The sequence below is a fragment of the Schistocerca americana genome, chromosome X (genome assembly GCF_021461395.2).
Source record: "Schistocerca americana isolate TAMUIC-IGC-003095 chromosome X, iqSchAmer2.1, whole genome shotgun sequence".
Classification (NCBI taxonomy): Eukaryota; Metazoa; Arthropoda; class Insecta; order Orthoptera; family Acrididae; genus Schistocerca; species Schistocerca americana.
The window spans coordinates 702,586,561-702,601,287 of NC_060130.1; the positions used below are offsets into that span (position 1 = coordinate 702,586,561).

General features: G+C 44.8%; 1 protein-coding gene across 1 annotated transcript in view; it reads right to left on the minus strand.

Annotated features, from left to right (window-relative positions):
* The window catches only part of LOC124556261, a 189,109-nt gene that overhangs the window by 105,965 nt on the left and 68,417 nt on the right, over nucleotides 1-14,727 (minus strand). The window contains exon 3 of the mRNA XM_047130247.1: nucleotides 7,757-7,968. Within this exon, the coding sequence (XP_046986203.1) occupies nucleotides 7,757-7,968 (212 nt within the window). The remainder of the gene's footprint in view (nucleotides 1-7,756; nucleotides 7,969-14,727) is intronic.

Sequence of the window (14,727 nt, forward strand, 5' to 3'; positions counted from 1 at the left end):
AGCGAAGTGTAGGTAGTCCCTTCAGTAGATCTGTTACAGTTTCTAAGTGTCCTGCCAATAAAACACAGTCTTTGGTCAGCCTGTGTTCCTTCCAATTTAAGTTGTTTCTAATTGTAATTCTTAGGTATTTAGTTGATTTTACGGCCTGTAGATTTGATTGCTTTATCATGTAACTCAAGTTTAACTGATTCGTTTCAGCACTCATGTGGATGACCTCACACTTTTCGTTATTTAGGGTGAACTGCTAATTTTTGCACCATACAGATACCTTTTCTAAGTCGTTTCGCAATTTGTTTTGATCTTCTGGCAACTCTGCTATCGGTAAACGACTGCATCGTCTGCAAACAACCTAAGACGGCTGCTCAGTTTGTCTCCTAAATCGTTTACATAAATAAGCAACAGCAAAGGACCTATAACCCTACCTTGGGGATCGCCAGAAATAATTTCTGTTTTACTCGGTGACTTTCCGTCAATTGCTACGAACTGTGACCTCTCTGACAGGAAATCAAGAATATAGTCACATAAATGAGACGGTATTCCATAAGCAAGCAATTCCACTACAAGCCGCTTGTGTGGTACAGTGTCAAAAGCCTTCTGGAAATCTAGAAATACGGTATAAATTTGAAATCTCTTGTCAACAGCACTCAACATTTCATGTGAGTAAAGAACTAGTTGTGTTCCACAAGAAAGATTTTTCTGAGTACAAGTTCAGTACGTATCAATAGACCGTTCTGTTCGAGGTAATTCATAATGTTCGGACACAATATACACTCCTGGAAATGGAAAAAAGAACACATTGAAACCGGTGTGTCAGACCCACCATACTTGACCCTGACACTGCGAGAGGGCTGTACAAGCAATGATCACACGCACGGCACAGCGGACACACCAGGAACCGCGGTGTTGGCCGTCGAATGGCGCTAGCTGCGCAGCATTTGTGCACCGCCGCCGTCAGTGTCAGCCAGTTTGCCGTGGCATACGGAGCTCCATCGCAGTCTTTAACACTGGTAGCATGCCGCGACAGCGTGGACGTGAACCGTATGTGCAGTTGACGGACTTTGAGCGAGGGCGTATAGTGGGCATGCGGGAGGCCGGGTGGACGTACCGCCGAATTGCTCAACACGTGGGGCGTGAGGTCTCCACAGTACATCGATGTTGTCGCCAGTGGTCGGCGGAAGGTGCACGTGCCCGTCGACCTGGGACCGGACCGCAGCGACGCACGGATGCACGCCAAGACCGTAGGATCCTACGCAGTGCCGTAGGGGACCGCACCGCCACTTCCCAGCAAATTAGGGACACTGTTGCTCCTGGGGTATCGGCGAGGACCATTCGCAACCGTCTCCATGAAGCTGGGCTACGGTCCCGCACACCGTTAGGCCGTCTTCCGCTCACGCCCCAACATCGTGCAGCCCGCCTCCAGTGGTGTCGCGACAGGTGTGAATGGAGGGACGAATGGAGACGTGTCGTCTTCAGCGATGAGAGTCGCTTCTGCCTTGGTGCCAATGATGGTCGTATGCGTGTTTGGCGCCGTGCAGGTGAGCGCCACAATCAGGACTGCATACGACCGCGGCACACAGGGCCAACACCCGGCATCATGGTGTGGGGAGCGATCTTCTACACTGGCCGTACACCACTGGTGATCGTCGAGGGGACACTGAATAGTGCACGGTACATCCAAACCGTCGTCGAACCCATCGTTCTACCATTCCTAGACCGGCAAGGGAACTTGCTGTTACAACAGGACAATGCACGTCCGCATGTATCCCGTGCCACCCAACGTGCTCTAGATGATGTAAGTCAACTACCCTGGCCAGCAAGATCTCCGGATCTGTCCCCCATTGAGCATGTTTGGGACTGGATGAAGCGTCGTCTCACGCGGTCTGCACGCCCAGCACGAACGCTGGTCCAACTGAGGCGCCAGGTGGAAATGGCATGGCAAGCCGTTCCACAGGACTACATCCAGCATCTCTACGATCGTCTCCATGGGAGAATAGCAGCCTGCATTGCTGCGAAAGGTGGATATACACTGTACTAGTGCCGACATTGTGCATGCTCTGTTGCCTGTGTCTATGTGCCTGTGGTTCTGTCAGTGTGATCATGTGATGTATCTGACCCCAGGAATGTGTCAATAAAGTTTCCCCTTCCTGGGACAATGAATTCACGGTGTTCATATTTCAATTTCCAGGAGTGTATGTTCCAAAATCCTGCTGAATATCGAAGTTAGTGACACGGGACTGTAACTTAGTGGACTACTCCCACTACCTTTCTTGAATATTGGTGTGACCCGTGCGACTTTCCGGTTTTTGGGTACGGATCTTTCGTCGCGCGAACGGTTGTATGTGATTGTTAAGTATGGAGATATTGTATCAGCATACTCTGAATGGAACCTAACGGGTATACAGTATGGACCAGAAGACTTGCTTTTGTTATTTAAGCTGCTTCACTACTATGAGGATATCTACATCTAAGTTACTCATGTTGGCAGCTGTTCTTGATTCGTATTCTGGAATATTTACTTCGTCTTCTTTGGTGAAGGGATTTCGGAAGGCTGTGTTTAGTAACTGTGCTTTGGCAGCACTGTCGTCTATAGTATTTCCATTGCTATCGCGCAGAGAAGGCAGTTATTGTGTCTTGACGCTAGCATACTTCACATACGACCAGAATTCCTTTGGATTTCCTGCCAGGTTTCGAGACAAAGTTTCTTTGTGGAAACTATTATAAGTATCCCGCCTTGAAGTCCGTGCAAACCACACCTGGTCTATACTTACACTGTTAATTGAGAAAGAGTGGAGATTGTCTCTTAGGAAGGCAGCAACTGAAATTGTATCTGGTTTTCTGAATAGGTATATTTTTCGTTTATTTTTGGAGGACTTGGGTGTTACAATATGCAGTCTCGCTACGACACACCTGTGTTCACTAATCCCTGTATCCGTTATGACACTTCTTACTAGCTCAGGATTATTTCCTGCTAAGAGGTCAAGTGTGTTTCCACAACCGCTTACCACTCGCGTGGGCTCATGAACTAACTGCTCGAAATAATTTTCAGGGAATGCATTTAGCACAATTTCGGATGATGTTTTATGCGTACCTCCGGATTTAAACATATATTTTCGCCAACATATCGAGGACAAATTAGAAGCACTACCAACTATAATTGTATGGGTCGGGTACGTGTTTGAAATTAAACTCAAGTTTTCTTTGAACCGTTGAATAATTGTATCATCCGAATTGGGAGGTAGGTAAAAGGATCCAGCTATTATTATATTCCGATTGCCAAGAGTGATCTCTGCCCTCACTAATTCATACGAATTATGTACTTCAATTTCAAGTTTAGCCAAGAAGAGAATAGAAGCTTTTGAAATGTGGTGCTACAGAAGAATGCTGAAGAATAGGTGGGTAGATCACGTTACTAATGAGGAGGTACTGAATAGAATTGGGAAGAAGAGGAACTTGTGGCACAACTTGACTAGAAGAAGGGATCGGTTGGTAGGACACGTTCCGAGGCTTCAAGGAAACACCAGTTTGGTACTGGAGGGAAGCTTGGAGGGTAAAAATCGTAGAGTGAGGCCAAGAGATAAATACACTAAGCAGATTCAGAAGGATGTAGGTTGCAATAGTTACTCGGAGATGAAGAGGCGTGTACAGGATAGAGTAGCATGGAGAGCTGCATCAAACCAGTCTTTGGATTGAAGACCACAACAACAACAACAGTTGTGGAATCATTTCATAGACGTTAATTGACACTATATATTGACGTTTCCTTTCTCTGATGAGCTCTGACGAATGCTACTCTGTCTGGACTCAAAGGCAATTTATCGGGCCTGTGTAAGGATTTCTGTTACTTAAAAAACCCAGATGTGCACGCCACCTGTACTCTGCACACCCCAGTAGCCGATTCCTGCGTGTAGCGTACACCTGATCTATTAAAGGGTATCCTACAATTCACCACCCGATAGCGGAGGTCGAGAAATTTGCAGCTGACACCGTCTCAGAATCGTCTGAGCCTTCTTTAGACTTTCCACTCTGCTCCAAACCAGAGGACAGCGATCAGTTCTGGGAACGATGCTACATAACGATAACTCTGCTTACACTCTGCAGGCTAGGCTAGCTGTTCTCACCAAATTAGCCAGCCGCGTCTAGATACCGAGTATGGCCTCTGATTCCTGGCGGTAGGCGTCATTCGTGCCTACCCTCACAAAAATGCTATTTTTTCTAAACACTTGGCCATCTGGAGCTCACACTTCTGTTACTTTAACTTCTGACCAAGCTCAGCATAAAATTTGAACGAAATCGGCGACGACTAGTAAGCGCGGTCACCTTGTAAGAGGACTTAGCGAGTGCTGCTGCTTCATCATTCGAATTAGTGACGTCATTGAGTTGAGATGCTATTGAGTGCGCTGCGGATGGAGCCACGGCTCTGCACGCTCGAAAGTCGGTCGATCGAGTGTTTAGTCGTCGTCTATCGCAGTCTACCGCCTATATATAACGAATCCTGCTCTTTTAACACACAGCGAGATGGGTATTACGAGGGGACTTGAAAAAGAAAGTTACACATTATTATGACAAGCCAAGTAACTTTTATTGAATGTTGCGCTATACTTCATTGTGACACAGATACATAGCACTGTTTGTCGGCACAGCCGCCAAACCTCTGTGAACGACGGTCGCTTCCTCGGCGATAGAAATCCGCTCCTTGGACTGGGAGCCATTCGAGAACCGCTGTGTGAACATTCTCATCATTGGAAAATCTGTTTCTCCAAGATGTTCTTTCAGCTTGCCGAAAAGATGGAAATGGCACGGTGCAAGATCTTAAGTATATTGCAAATACTTCTAAACCTCCCATCGAAAACGTTGAAGTAAAATGTGTGTTGTAAGTGTATTGTGGGGTGCTGCATTGCAGTGAGGGGGACAATACTTTTGATTAATTTTACATGTCTCTTGTTCTTTATACATTAAACGTATTCGCAGTTGTGAATATGGACAGTCATCAGCTGTATAATGGAATGACAACAATGAAAAGTTGTGCAGGAAAGGGATTTGAACCCACTTATCGCTAGCGATCGCCTTAGCATTTGGCTACCTGAGCACGACTCACGGCCAGATCCAAACTTTCATATTTCGTCAACTATCTGTCCACAACCTCTACTCGTACGTCCATTATGTATATTCCTGTACAGGGGAGACATTTTACTTGAAAGCCGCTTGCCCAGCTTCGGCGGATAAATTCGATATTGCACTGCCTGTGTTATTCCGAATTACGATGCAAAGTTCCTTCGGACGTGCATGCATGTCCATATTCGCAACTGCGAATAGTTCATACATTTCATAACGGCCGTAGTCGCCGCAGTGGCTGTTCCTTCGGACATGCATGCATGTGACTTCATCCCATATAGGCTCTCTTTGTTGCAGGCGTGAAATAATGGACCTATGTATCATCGCCAGTAATGATGCGACAGGAAAACTTTACCCTCCACAGAGTAATGCTCAAAGCAGTCCAGAGAGCTATAAACCTTGTACTTACGTGTGCAGGTGGTAGTGATCGTGGAACCCACCGTGAGCACAATTTCCAATACTGCGGACGATCTCAGAAGATGACATGAGCGCTGCTTATAGAGATGAGCATCTGCCGAGCAATGTCCGCGATAGTTACTCTGCGACTGCTGTGAATCAGTTCCTCAGCTGCCTTGATATCGTCGTCTATGGTCAATGGCCTTGCTCCAGGATCAGCATCACCCACCTTTGTGCGGCCTTGAAAAAACTGCTGGCTCAATTTCGCTACCGCTGTACGCGATGTTGCCATATTTTCATGGTGAATCTGTGGGCTATTTGGACGTTTTGTCTACGAGAATCGTGCTGTCCCGCGTAATTCAACTTCGAAGTGCATTCCCAGTTGCCGCGCCGTGTCACTCTCACTCTGTGACGCGTCTGTCATGCATACCACAACAGAATTGTCTCTGCAGGTAACCCGAAATATGTACTTTCTTCTGACAAAGCGCAACTCTACTCGCACAATGGTCTTAGCGTGGGCAGACACGTGTTACTTACTTTCTGTAATTTATACGTAGTATGGAACTTGACCTACTTGGCATGCCACTGCCCGACTCCGAGGTTGAGATTCACCAGACACCTTCTACCTCCAAAAATACGCCGAAATACGAGAGAAGGGCGACAGCAAATGCACGAAGTTCGCTGAAGAAGAAGAGTGCCAAACAAACCCCTGTACAACCCGCTAATAGCTTTGTACAACCTAAAGGATGGCAAGAGGTGCAGTTCTTTCTACTACACCGCCACACAGATCACCAATAAATTCCAATCTCTCGAAATGGCAGCTGAATAACCCCGAAGGAATAAGTGGGTGACCTCTATAAAAAAAATAACAGAAAGACTGCACATGTTCTATCCCTTCCTGAATCTGAAATCTTCATTCTTGCCATAAGTTGCAGCCATCTTTAATGTGGTTCTATCTTCTACATACTGGATAATGCTGGCACCAGATGTAGCAACACTGTGAAGACGAACGTAAAGCGGTTCCAACGACTCCAGATCAGGGCGATCCGTCTCACTCTGCAACTACCATGAGGCTACCCATCCGGCGATCTCCAACGGATGAGCCATATGCCTCCCCTTCGTAAGAGGTTCTGTCACATTACTCGCATTTTGTACCTGGAGACAGCGCAATTACCAAATCGCCACATCCACACAGTTGGACTGAGGTCAACCCATGAACACCTCTAGATAGCCCCACTTGCTCCAGAGCTAATGTTTCAGTAGCGTTATTAACGAGGAAGGCAAAAACAGAAGACCAGTACAAGAGAGATCAACCATCACAATAAGAAACACAAAAATAAAGTCTAACCACTTTGGAGACATAGACGGCCGCTGTGGCTGAGAGGTTCTAGGCGCTTTAGTCCGGAACCGCGCTGCTGCTACGGTCTCAGGTTCGAATCCTGCCTCAGGCATGGATGTGTGTGATGTCCTTAGGTTAGTTAGGTTTAAGTAGTTCAAAGTCTAAGGGACTGATGACCTCAGATGTTCCCATAGTGCTTAGAGCAATCTGAACGATTTTTTTAAGACATAGCCATCAAGGCTTGAAGTCCACAGCAAATCGGAGATTATGGAAGAACCTGTCATTGCTGCAGCTTCCTTGCAGCTTCAGTCTGTCGACTCACTTAGGAGATGACAGGAAGATATACAGGCGAAATATCCGGCGATGAAATAGGGTTTCTGCAGTTCCACTCGTGAACTCTAAAGCCGCGTCCACGTTGGATGCGCCGCACTCAAACGCAATCTTCCAGTGTGTGCGCGTGCATCAGTAACAGTGGATAACGAGAAACGCCTTCCAAACAGTGCCGCCCACAAACGAACCATTTTCCTTGATGTACTGCTACTGCGCGCAACTTGTTCGTTTATTGCACAGAGAGGCGTGGTTTGACTTGCACACCCGAGGCGTCGCGTCGCGCCGAACCACTTCTCTTGGTTTTGCGCGGCCCGGCGCAGCGCAGCGCGGCCGATGTGGATGTGGCTTCATGGATCATTAGTTCATTGCACCGCGAAAGTATCGAGATGCACAATTAAGTTACTAATGAGGTTTACTGTTTGTCTTTAAAAAAGAAGCACGAAAAGAAGTTGCAGATCAGTATTGTATCAGAAAGAGGTGTAAAATAATGTCCTAACCTCAAACGTGAGACAGCTATATCGACAAACTTCACTCTGGAAAAAAAGGACAAGGAAATTTAAGAATAGTGTATCTACGAACCTCAAGGTAGTCACGATTGTAGCCGATGTCCTCAATGCCGACCTGTATGGGGCTGTCTATCAGGTGTCGCAGCGTACGAATGGTCTTGGGCGGCGGTACGAGCAGTGACCCCACGACGGCGGCGCCGTAGTACGTGTTGAGCATCAGCGACAGCAGGAACGTGAACAGCAGCACCACGCGCCACGACAGCCACTGCGACCGCTCCGTTGTGCCTGCGCAACGCACCACGGCCTTACGTATCAACAGAACCTGAACAAAGGAGATTCAAGGTCTGTAACGACAAAGCAAGTTACAGATATCATGTTGTAGGTTGAACAATAGAGGGTCAGACGAGGTAAATGACCGGGTGGGGGTGGGGATGGGAAAGGGGGGGGGGGTGGTTGTATGACATCATTAACGATGTCATCACCTAATCCCCTACACGATCTATGACATCATAGGCTCAATAATGGAGCTGGAAAACGTGAAATCCTCAACAGGATGGAGATGGCGACATAAAACCCGCTTCTAGCAAGCAATGTTTAGAGCCTTAGCCGGCCGGTGTGGCTGAGCGGTTCTAGGCGCTTTAGTCTGGAACCCCGCGACCGCTACTGTCGCAGGTTCGAATCCTGCCTCAGGCATGGATGTTTGTGATGTCCTTAGGTTAGTTAGGTTTAAGTAGTTCTAAGTTCTAAGGGACTGATGACCTCAGATGTTAAGTTCCATAGTTCTCAGAGCCATTTGAACCATTTTTAGAGCCATATTTTCAGCGTGCATTGAAAGGAGGTAAGCAGTGGTGGTTCAAAGCCCACACATTCCACGAAAGTATAATTTGAATCCTTGCGAACAGAGTTCGGCGAGTTGCTTCTGGTTCTCCTTCATCTGTCGAGGCAAAGAATCATAATTTTGATTTTTGTTATATTTTTAAATCAATGTTCTCTCCTAATTTTTTTGTGGAGAGAAACGGCTGTCTGGCAATAAAATATTTATTTGCAATAGTTAATAATTTAAGTCAGAATGTGACCATCTCCATTCCATTTACATCATGATGGTAGGCGTTAAGATGAACGGTGAAGGTTTTGTGATTCCACGAACATCAACTGTTCAAATAGTTGACGTTCGTTGACTGTCAACGCCTGCCATTATAGTATAAATAATCTGAAGAGGGTCACATTCTGACCGAAACCGGTAATCACTGAAAATAAATATTTTATTGCGGTCTAGGTTGTTTTTAATCTATTTTTAAAATGTTTTCTCCTGCCTCAACGCTCGAGATACCAACTAAAATTAGAGCACTGTAAATTTATTTGTGTGTTTCACAGTGCCAATTACAACTAAATTATGTGGGTATATATACAAAATAATTTTTTTTCTGTAATTTTGAAAACATTAGTTCAGTTGAAAAAGCTAATACAGCACTTTCATTTCGAATTTACAGAGCGTTACTCGCTGAGCGACAACAGTAGGATTGAGAAAGAAATGAAGCAACTAAATAATGAACTGCTAATTTTGCACTATATTCGATACCTCAGGCTACGGTAAAACTAACTTTTAACTACTTCGAATTTACAAAAATAATGCAACCACAGATATAATTTTGTAGATGTTAGCCCCAGCTGTTGTGTGTGTGATACATAGAGGTTCTTACTTACTGATAAAACACTATGTTTGAATTATGGCGTGTACAGATGTGATTTCAACTGATTTCAGGGCGCGTAAACCTTCAACCGTTTTACTGGCTGCACGTTAAGTGAAAAGAGATAGTGTATTTGTGTTCACCTAGCATTCTCCTATCGACTTTAGAACGAAGGAATAAATGCACTCTACCTGGGAAAAGAAACGTATCATCCAACGTGCCGCCGATTTCTACTTTGCTCTGATAAATAAAACTGTCGACAAGGTTCTTCTGCTAAGGAGAACACAAGCCGTCTTTTGCATAGTTAACAGCAGCGTTTGCAGAAACACAGAATACATTAACCTATTTTGCGTAATGGTAACCATGTACGGAGAGCGCCATTATTAATTGAAGTGTAAAACCATCCCTCCTCAGTTTAGAAATACTTCCTTCAGGTTTAAAAATAAGCATGCTAAATGATCAGTCGTGGAACGTAAACTGTTACAGAAAATCTTAGTATTTCACAACACCTTCTAATAAACTCAACGCTATTATTCTCATATGTAATGTGAGTGATCAAAAATTTATCTTTTAAAAAATATCACACTCATATTCCATTGATATACTCTGCAGGAAAGACCTCGTTATCCAGGGGTAGCCGGACTTGGAATTCATAAAAATGGAGACAGTTCTTTGGTTCGTAGTTTATATTTTACTTTTCTTCATGCCCTGTTAAATTTTCAGTCGCATGTTTCCAGAAAATTAGCTTCAAATGGAACGAAGTTACATTTTTCAATTTAACAGGAGATCTTATTCGTAAAAGGCATCATAATAACCAGCAAAAACAAAACTGAATAGCCACTTCGTAGTAAAACCAGAACAAAGAAACTGTGAGGATAAAGAAGCGCTGGCTGACTCGCTTATTAATATCAGACGATATGTGAACTATTTACAAGAAAGTAAGCAGCCGAACTGAATCTCTGCCTTCTGACGCGCTTTTTGCTGCAATTTATAGTAAATGTACGCCCGCTGGAACATTCTCTATACCTCAAGTGCCAGTGCAGTTATTTTACTCACAACAGGATTTAATAATAAATTTAAACAAAATTATATGGTTTCGGGTGTGGAAAAATCAAAGAATTAACATAGTAACAACAGGTACGTTAAATACTAATGATTTAAGTATAGAAGATTCCAGAGTGCGATGCCTATGAACCATTGTTTGTATCTTGCAGATGGGTGGTTTTATGTTAAATAAATATGCTTTTCGTAACGCTAACTATATTTCCGTGATCGAAAGGTTACTGTTTCAATACTGAATAATAAACTGTGTAGTCTGGGACAGCCTAAATAAAATTTGCACGTTCACATAAATTTGCTGTGATCTGAACAACTTAAATGATGGAATGTTACATTGTTTTCAGGAAACAGTTATCTTCAAAATTATCTTCTCTCCTGTGTAAGAAGATTGGAAGAACGGACCTACAAAATTACAAACCAATATCCTTGAAATGAAATGTCGTGTGGCTAAGGCCTCCCGTCGGGTAGACCGTTCACCTGGTGGAGGTCTTTCGATTTCACGCCACCTCGGCGACCTGCTCGTCGATGGGGATGAAATGATGATGATTAGGACAACACAACACCCAGTCCCTGAGCGGAGAAAATCTCCGACCCAGTCGGGAATCGAACCCGGGACCTTAGGATTGAAATTCCGTCACGCTGACCACTTTTTTTTACCTTTTTTTCCCTTTATTAAAACAACCATATATGTACATAAGCACAAAAACAAAATATTGAAGTGCTGGAACTGATTCAACACGAATTGTATCCTACAATAGACTGAAGAATGCATTTCAATATAGTGTCATTCGTAAGCTTACAAAATAGATCATAAATAGTAAACTGAGAATAGCCTCTTCAGTCCAGACAGAGACACAGAACCGAAACGCAAGCATATATATAATTGATTGTCTTAACTGGAATGACAGTTCTGTCATTTGATTCATAACCGTCCAAACTCAAAGTCATTTGGAGCACACAAACGGATAACAAGAGATGCATAGGAACATAAATTAATGAAAACATCATAATGAAGTTAATAACACCATTGAGAAGTCTTGAGTAGTCCTAGGAACTGGTATAACCCCTTATTCGTTGTGTATTTTGTTCGCTACATAGTCTTGCATGCGATTTGTGTCCTTACCGGCATCGAGAATTACCCTACGCGTTGTTTTTCAAAAATTATGTCTAACATGTTAGCAACCATCTTCCTGAAATTTGGGTAACGTTTCATCTTCCAGCGTGCCGTTCTCATGTAAGCCTCGAAACTAATGAGATTATCTTCACTATTATGGATGACGATAGATGTCACAAACTGTCCTAACATCCACATCACGGTGTTGTTCTTGGTGGCGGGAAAATGTTTCGCGTCCGGCCAGAGCAGGATGTCGGTGCAGTGGCTGGCTGGGCTGCTGCGGGCAATCAGGCCCAGCCTCTGCTGCACCCATTTCCAGTTAATGAGATGGCCGCCACAAGTGAAGCGATGGCGTAAGGTGTCGACCAGACCACAGCGGACGCATTTATCACTGTCACTTAAACCGATTCTATGCAACCTTTCATTAGTGGGTATAACATCGTTTACCACTTTATACCATGTGGACGGCACTTCAGCAGTGTGGACAGTTAAACTTATGTTGTCCCAAACTGCCTTCCAATGAACACTCGGGTATTTAAGTTCAATGGGATTCCGGACTATTGGAGATGTCCATCTTTTTAATAACAGGTGCGTCGTCGGTAAATCCCGCGTGAAATAATGTCCATCAATATAGCTTACTTCAAGAAAAAACTGCTTGACATGTCGTAGTTTGTAATGTATTTTACCTACATCAATGGGTGGATGCATATCGGTGGGTTGTAACGTTCGGAAGAGCCAACTGGTTACGCTGAGAGGTTCCTTGTCCAACAAATGGGTGATTCGTTTAATATATAACGCAGTACACTTTCGGTTAATGTCAGGCATGTTTAGTCCGCCGGCCTGTCTGGAAGACGTCAGCGTGGTGTATTTCACTTTGAACAGATGTCCTTGCCAGATAAATCTATTAGAGAGTTTCATCACGTGTTTGGCCTGCATTTGGGGACTGGAAATAGTTGGGCCATATAGTACACTTTACTGAATATATAACTGCTGAGGAGTCGTATGCGTTGGAGAATGTTAACGGACCGCCAATTGATTTCATAGATGGCACCTTACATTTTATTGGTGACCTGCTTCCAATTTTTTGCATTCATTTTTAGCTGGCATTTATCGATAATCATCCCCAGAGTGGTGTGAGTTTCGACACGCTTCGCCCAAGGTATAATAAATGCGTCGAATCCTCGAATGTTGACAAAGGTGCATTTACCGGCATTGATTTTAGCACCGGAAGCACGACAGTACTCGTCTACCGCGGCCTTGAGGGTTGATACGTCTCCGTCGTTGCGCAATAACACTCCGACGTCGTCGGCGTAAGCACGAACCACGAAGGACGTCCCGGCGATCGAAAGGCCTGCAAGTTTGTCATGAATAGTGTGGTGTCACCGCCAGACACCACACTTGCTAGGTGGTAGCTTTAAATCGGCCGCGGTCCATTAGTACATGTCGGACCCGCGTGTCGCCACTGTCAGTGATCGCAGACCGAGCCCCACCACACGGCAGGTCTCGAGAGACTTACTAGCACTCGCCCCAGTTGTACGGACGACGTAGCTAGCGATGCACACTGACGAAGCCTCGCTCATTTGCAGAGCAGATAGTTAGAATAGCTTTCAGCTAAGTCAATGGCTACGGCCTAGCAAGGCGCCATTAGTAACATTGCATGTATCTAAAGAGTCTCACTTGTATCGCCACAATCTCCAGATGTACCAAAAGGATGGATTAAAGTTAAGTATTCCAGAAGCTACGTACTATTCAATATACCATTCATTACGTATCCTGTTTCAGACCTCACGGCTTCCTGCTTTAGCTTAGCGCGTGCCTTTCGGCTTCCTCTCATTGTGTCTAGGCTGTCTTGTCTAGACACAACAAACAGAGCGTAAGAGCGGCTCGAGCGATAAAACAAATAACATCATGGAGAGAGGGCTCCCCTGCGGCACTCCTCTTTGGACCTCGATGGGTTGAGTAAGCTGTCCATTTACGCTGTTTCTGGTTGTAATGCCCGTGACGAAATGTTGCACGACATTTATAACCCGTTGCTCAAAACCACAACGCTGCAGTAGCTGTAGGAGGTACTCGTGGCGGACGCGATCAAAAGCCTTGCAAAACAGCAAAGCGAGATTCACGTTAGTGACTGACGCTATGGCTATTACATCTCTATATTCCGAAAGGGGCGTCATAATAGTGCGACCAGGGATGCATGATTGATGGTTGTGAATCACTTGCTTCATTAGCGGATACAATCTACTGTTGAGTGTTCTGGTGAAGGTTTTGTAGTCAAAATTGAGTAAAGTAATAGGTCGGAAGTTATCTAAGGTTTTTCGGTGTTTGCTTTTTGGTATCAATACAATTCGGCCTTCCTTCATTTTGGCCGGCACGTCACTCCCTCGCATCACTTCATTGAGAACATCTGTAAATGCGTGTCCGATTATGGGCCAGAAGCGCACATAAAATTCCCGTGGCAAACCATCAGGGCCAGGGGATTTATTCGATGGCGAGCCAGAAATCAGTTCAAGGACTTCGTCTGGAGCAAAATCGTGTACGACCGCCGAGTATTCCGCAGACGTAACTATATACATACATACATACATATGTATCGCATACATATGTGTCGCATTGCGAGTACTGATCCGTGAAGTACCGGTAAACTGCAGTAAGAATATCACTCTGTCGGGTCAAACGGAGTCCATCATCTGTGTCCAGCTCCCCGATAAAAGCTCGCTTGCGATGGGCACGATGTTTTATGAGGTGATACAGCGATGCAAGTTCGTCCTCTTGAAGCGATTTTGCTTTAGATCTGATCTTCAGTCCTTCAAGCTGCGTTCGCTTTATGCCTATAAGCTTCGCCTTTATTTGTTTGATGATCGTCAGCTGTGTGTTGGTTGGTGTCGTAGTCGCATATAACCCTCGCAGAACTGTTTGGTAAAATCAATCGTGCGTTTGACACCCGTTGCCAACTGTAGTTTCTTAAGGATAATCGCATTTTCTGTTTGACCACAGCATTCCACCAGGCTATCTTGCTCGGATATCTGCAGCATTGCTTGAGACAATCCGCCCATGTCGTGGAGATGACATCTTGTAGCAAGGCATCGGCGAGAATAGAAACATTTAGGCTCCACGGAGTTCTTTGCCATTTAGTATGCTGTTTGGCCAGATTTATCGTGACACAGAGGGCGCAGTGGTCGGAGA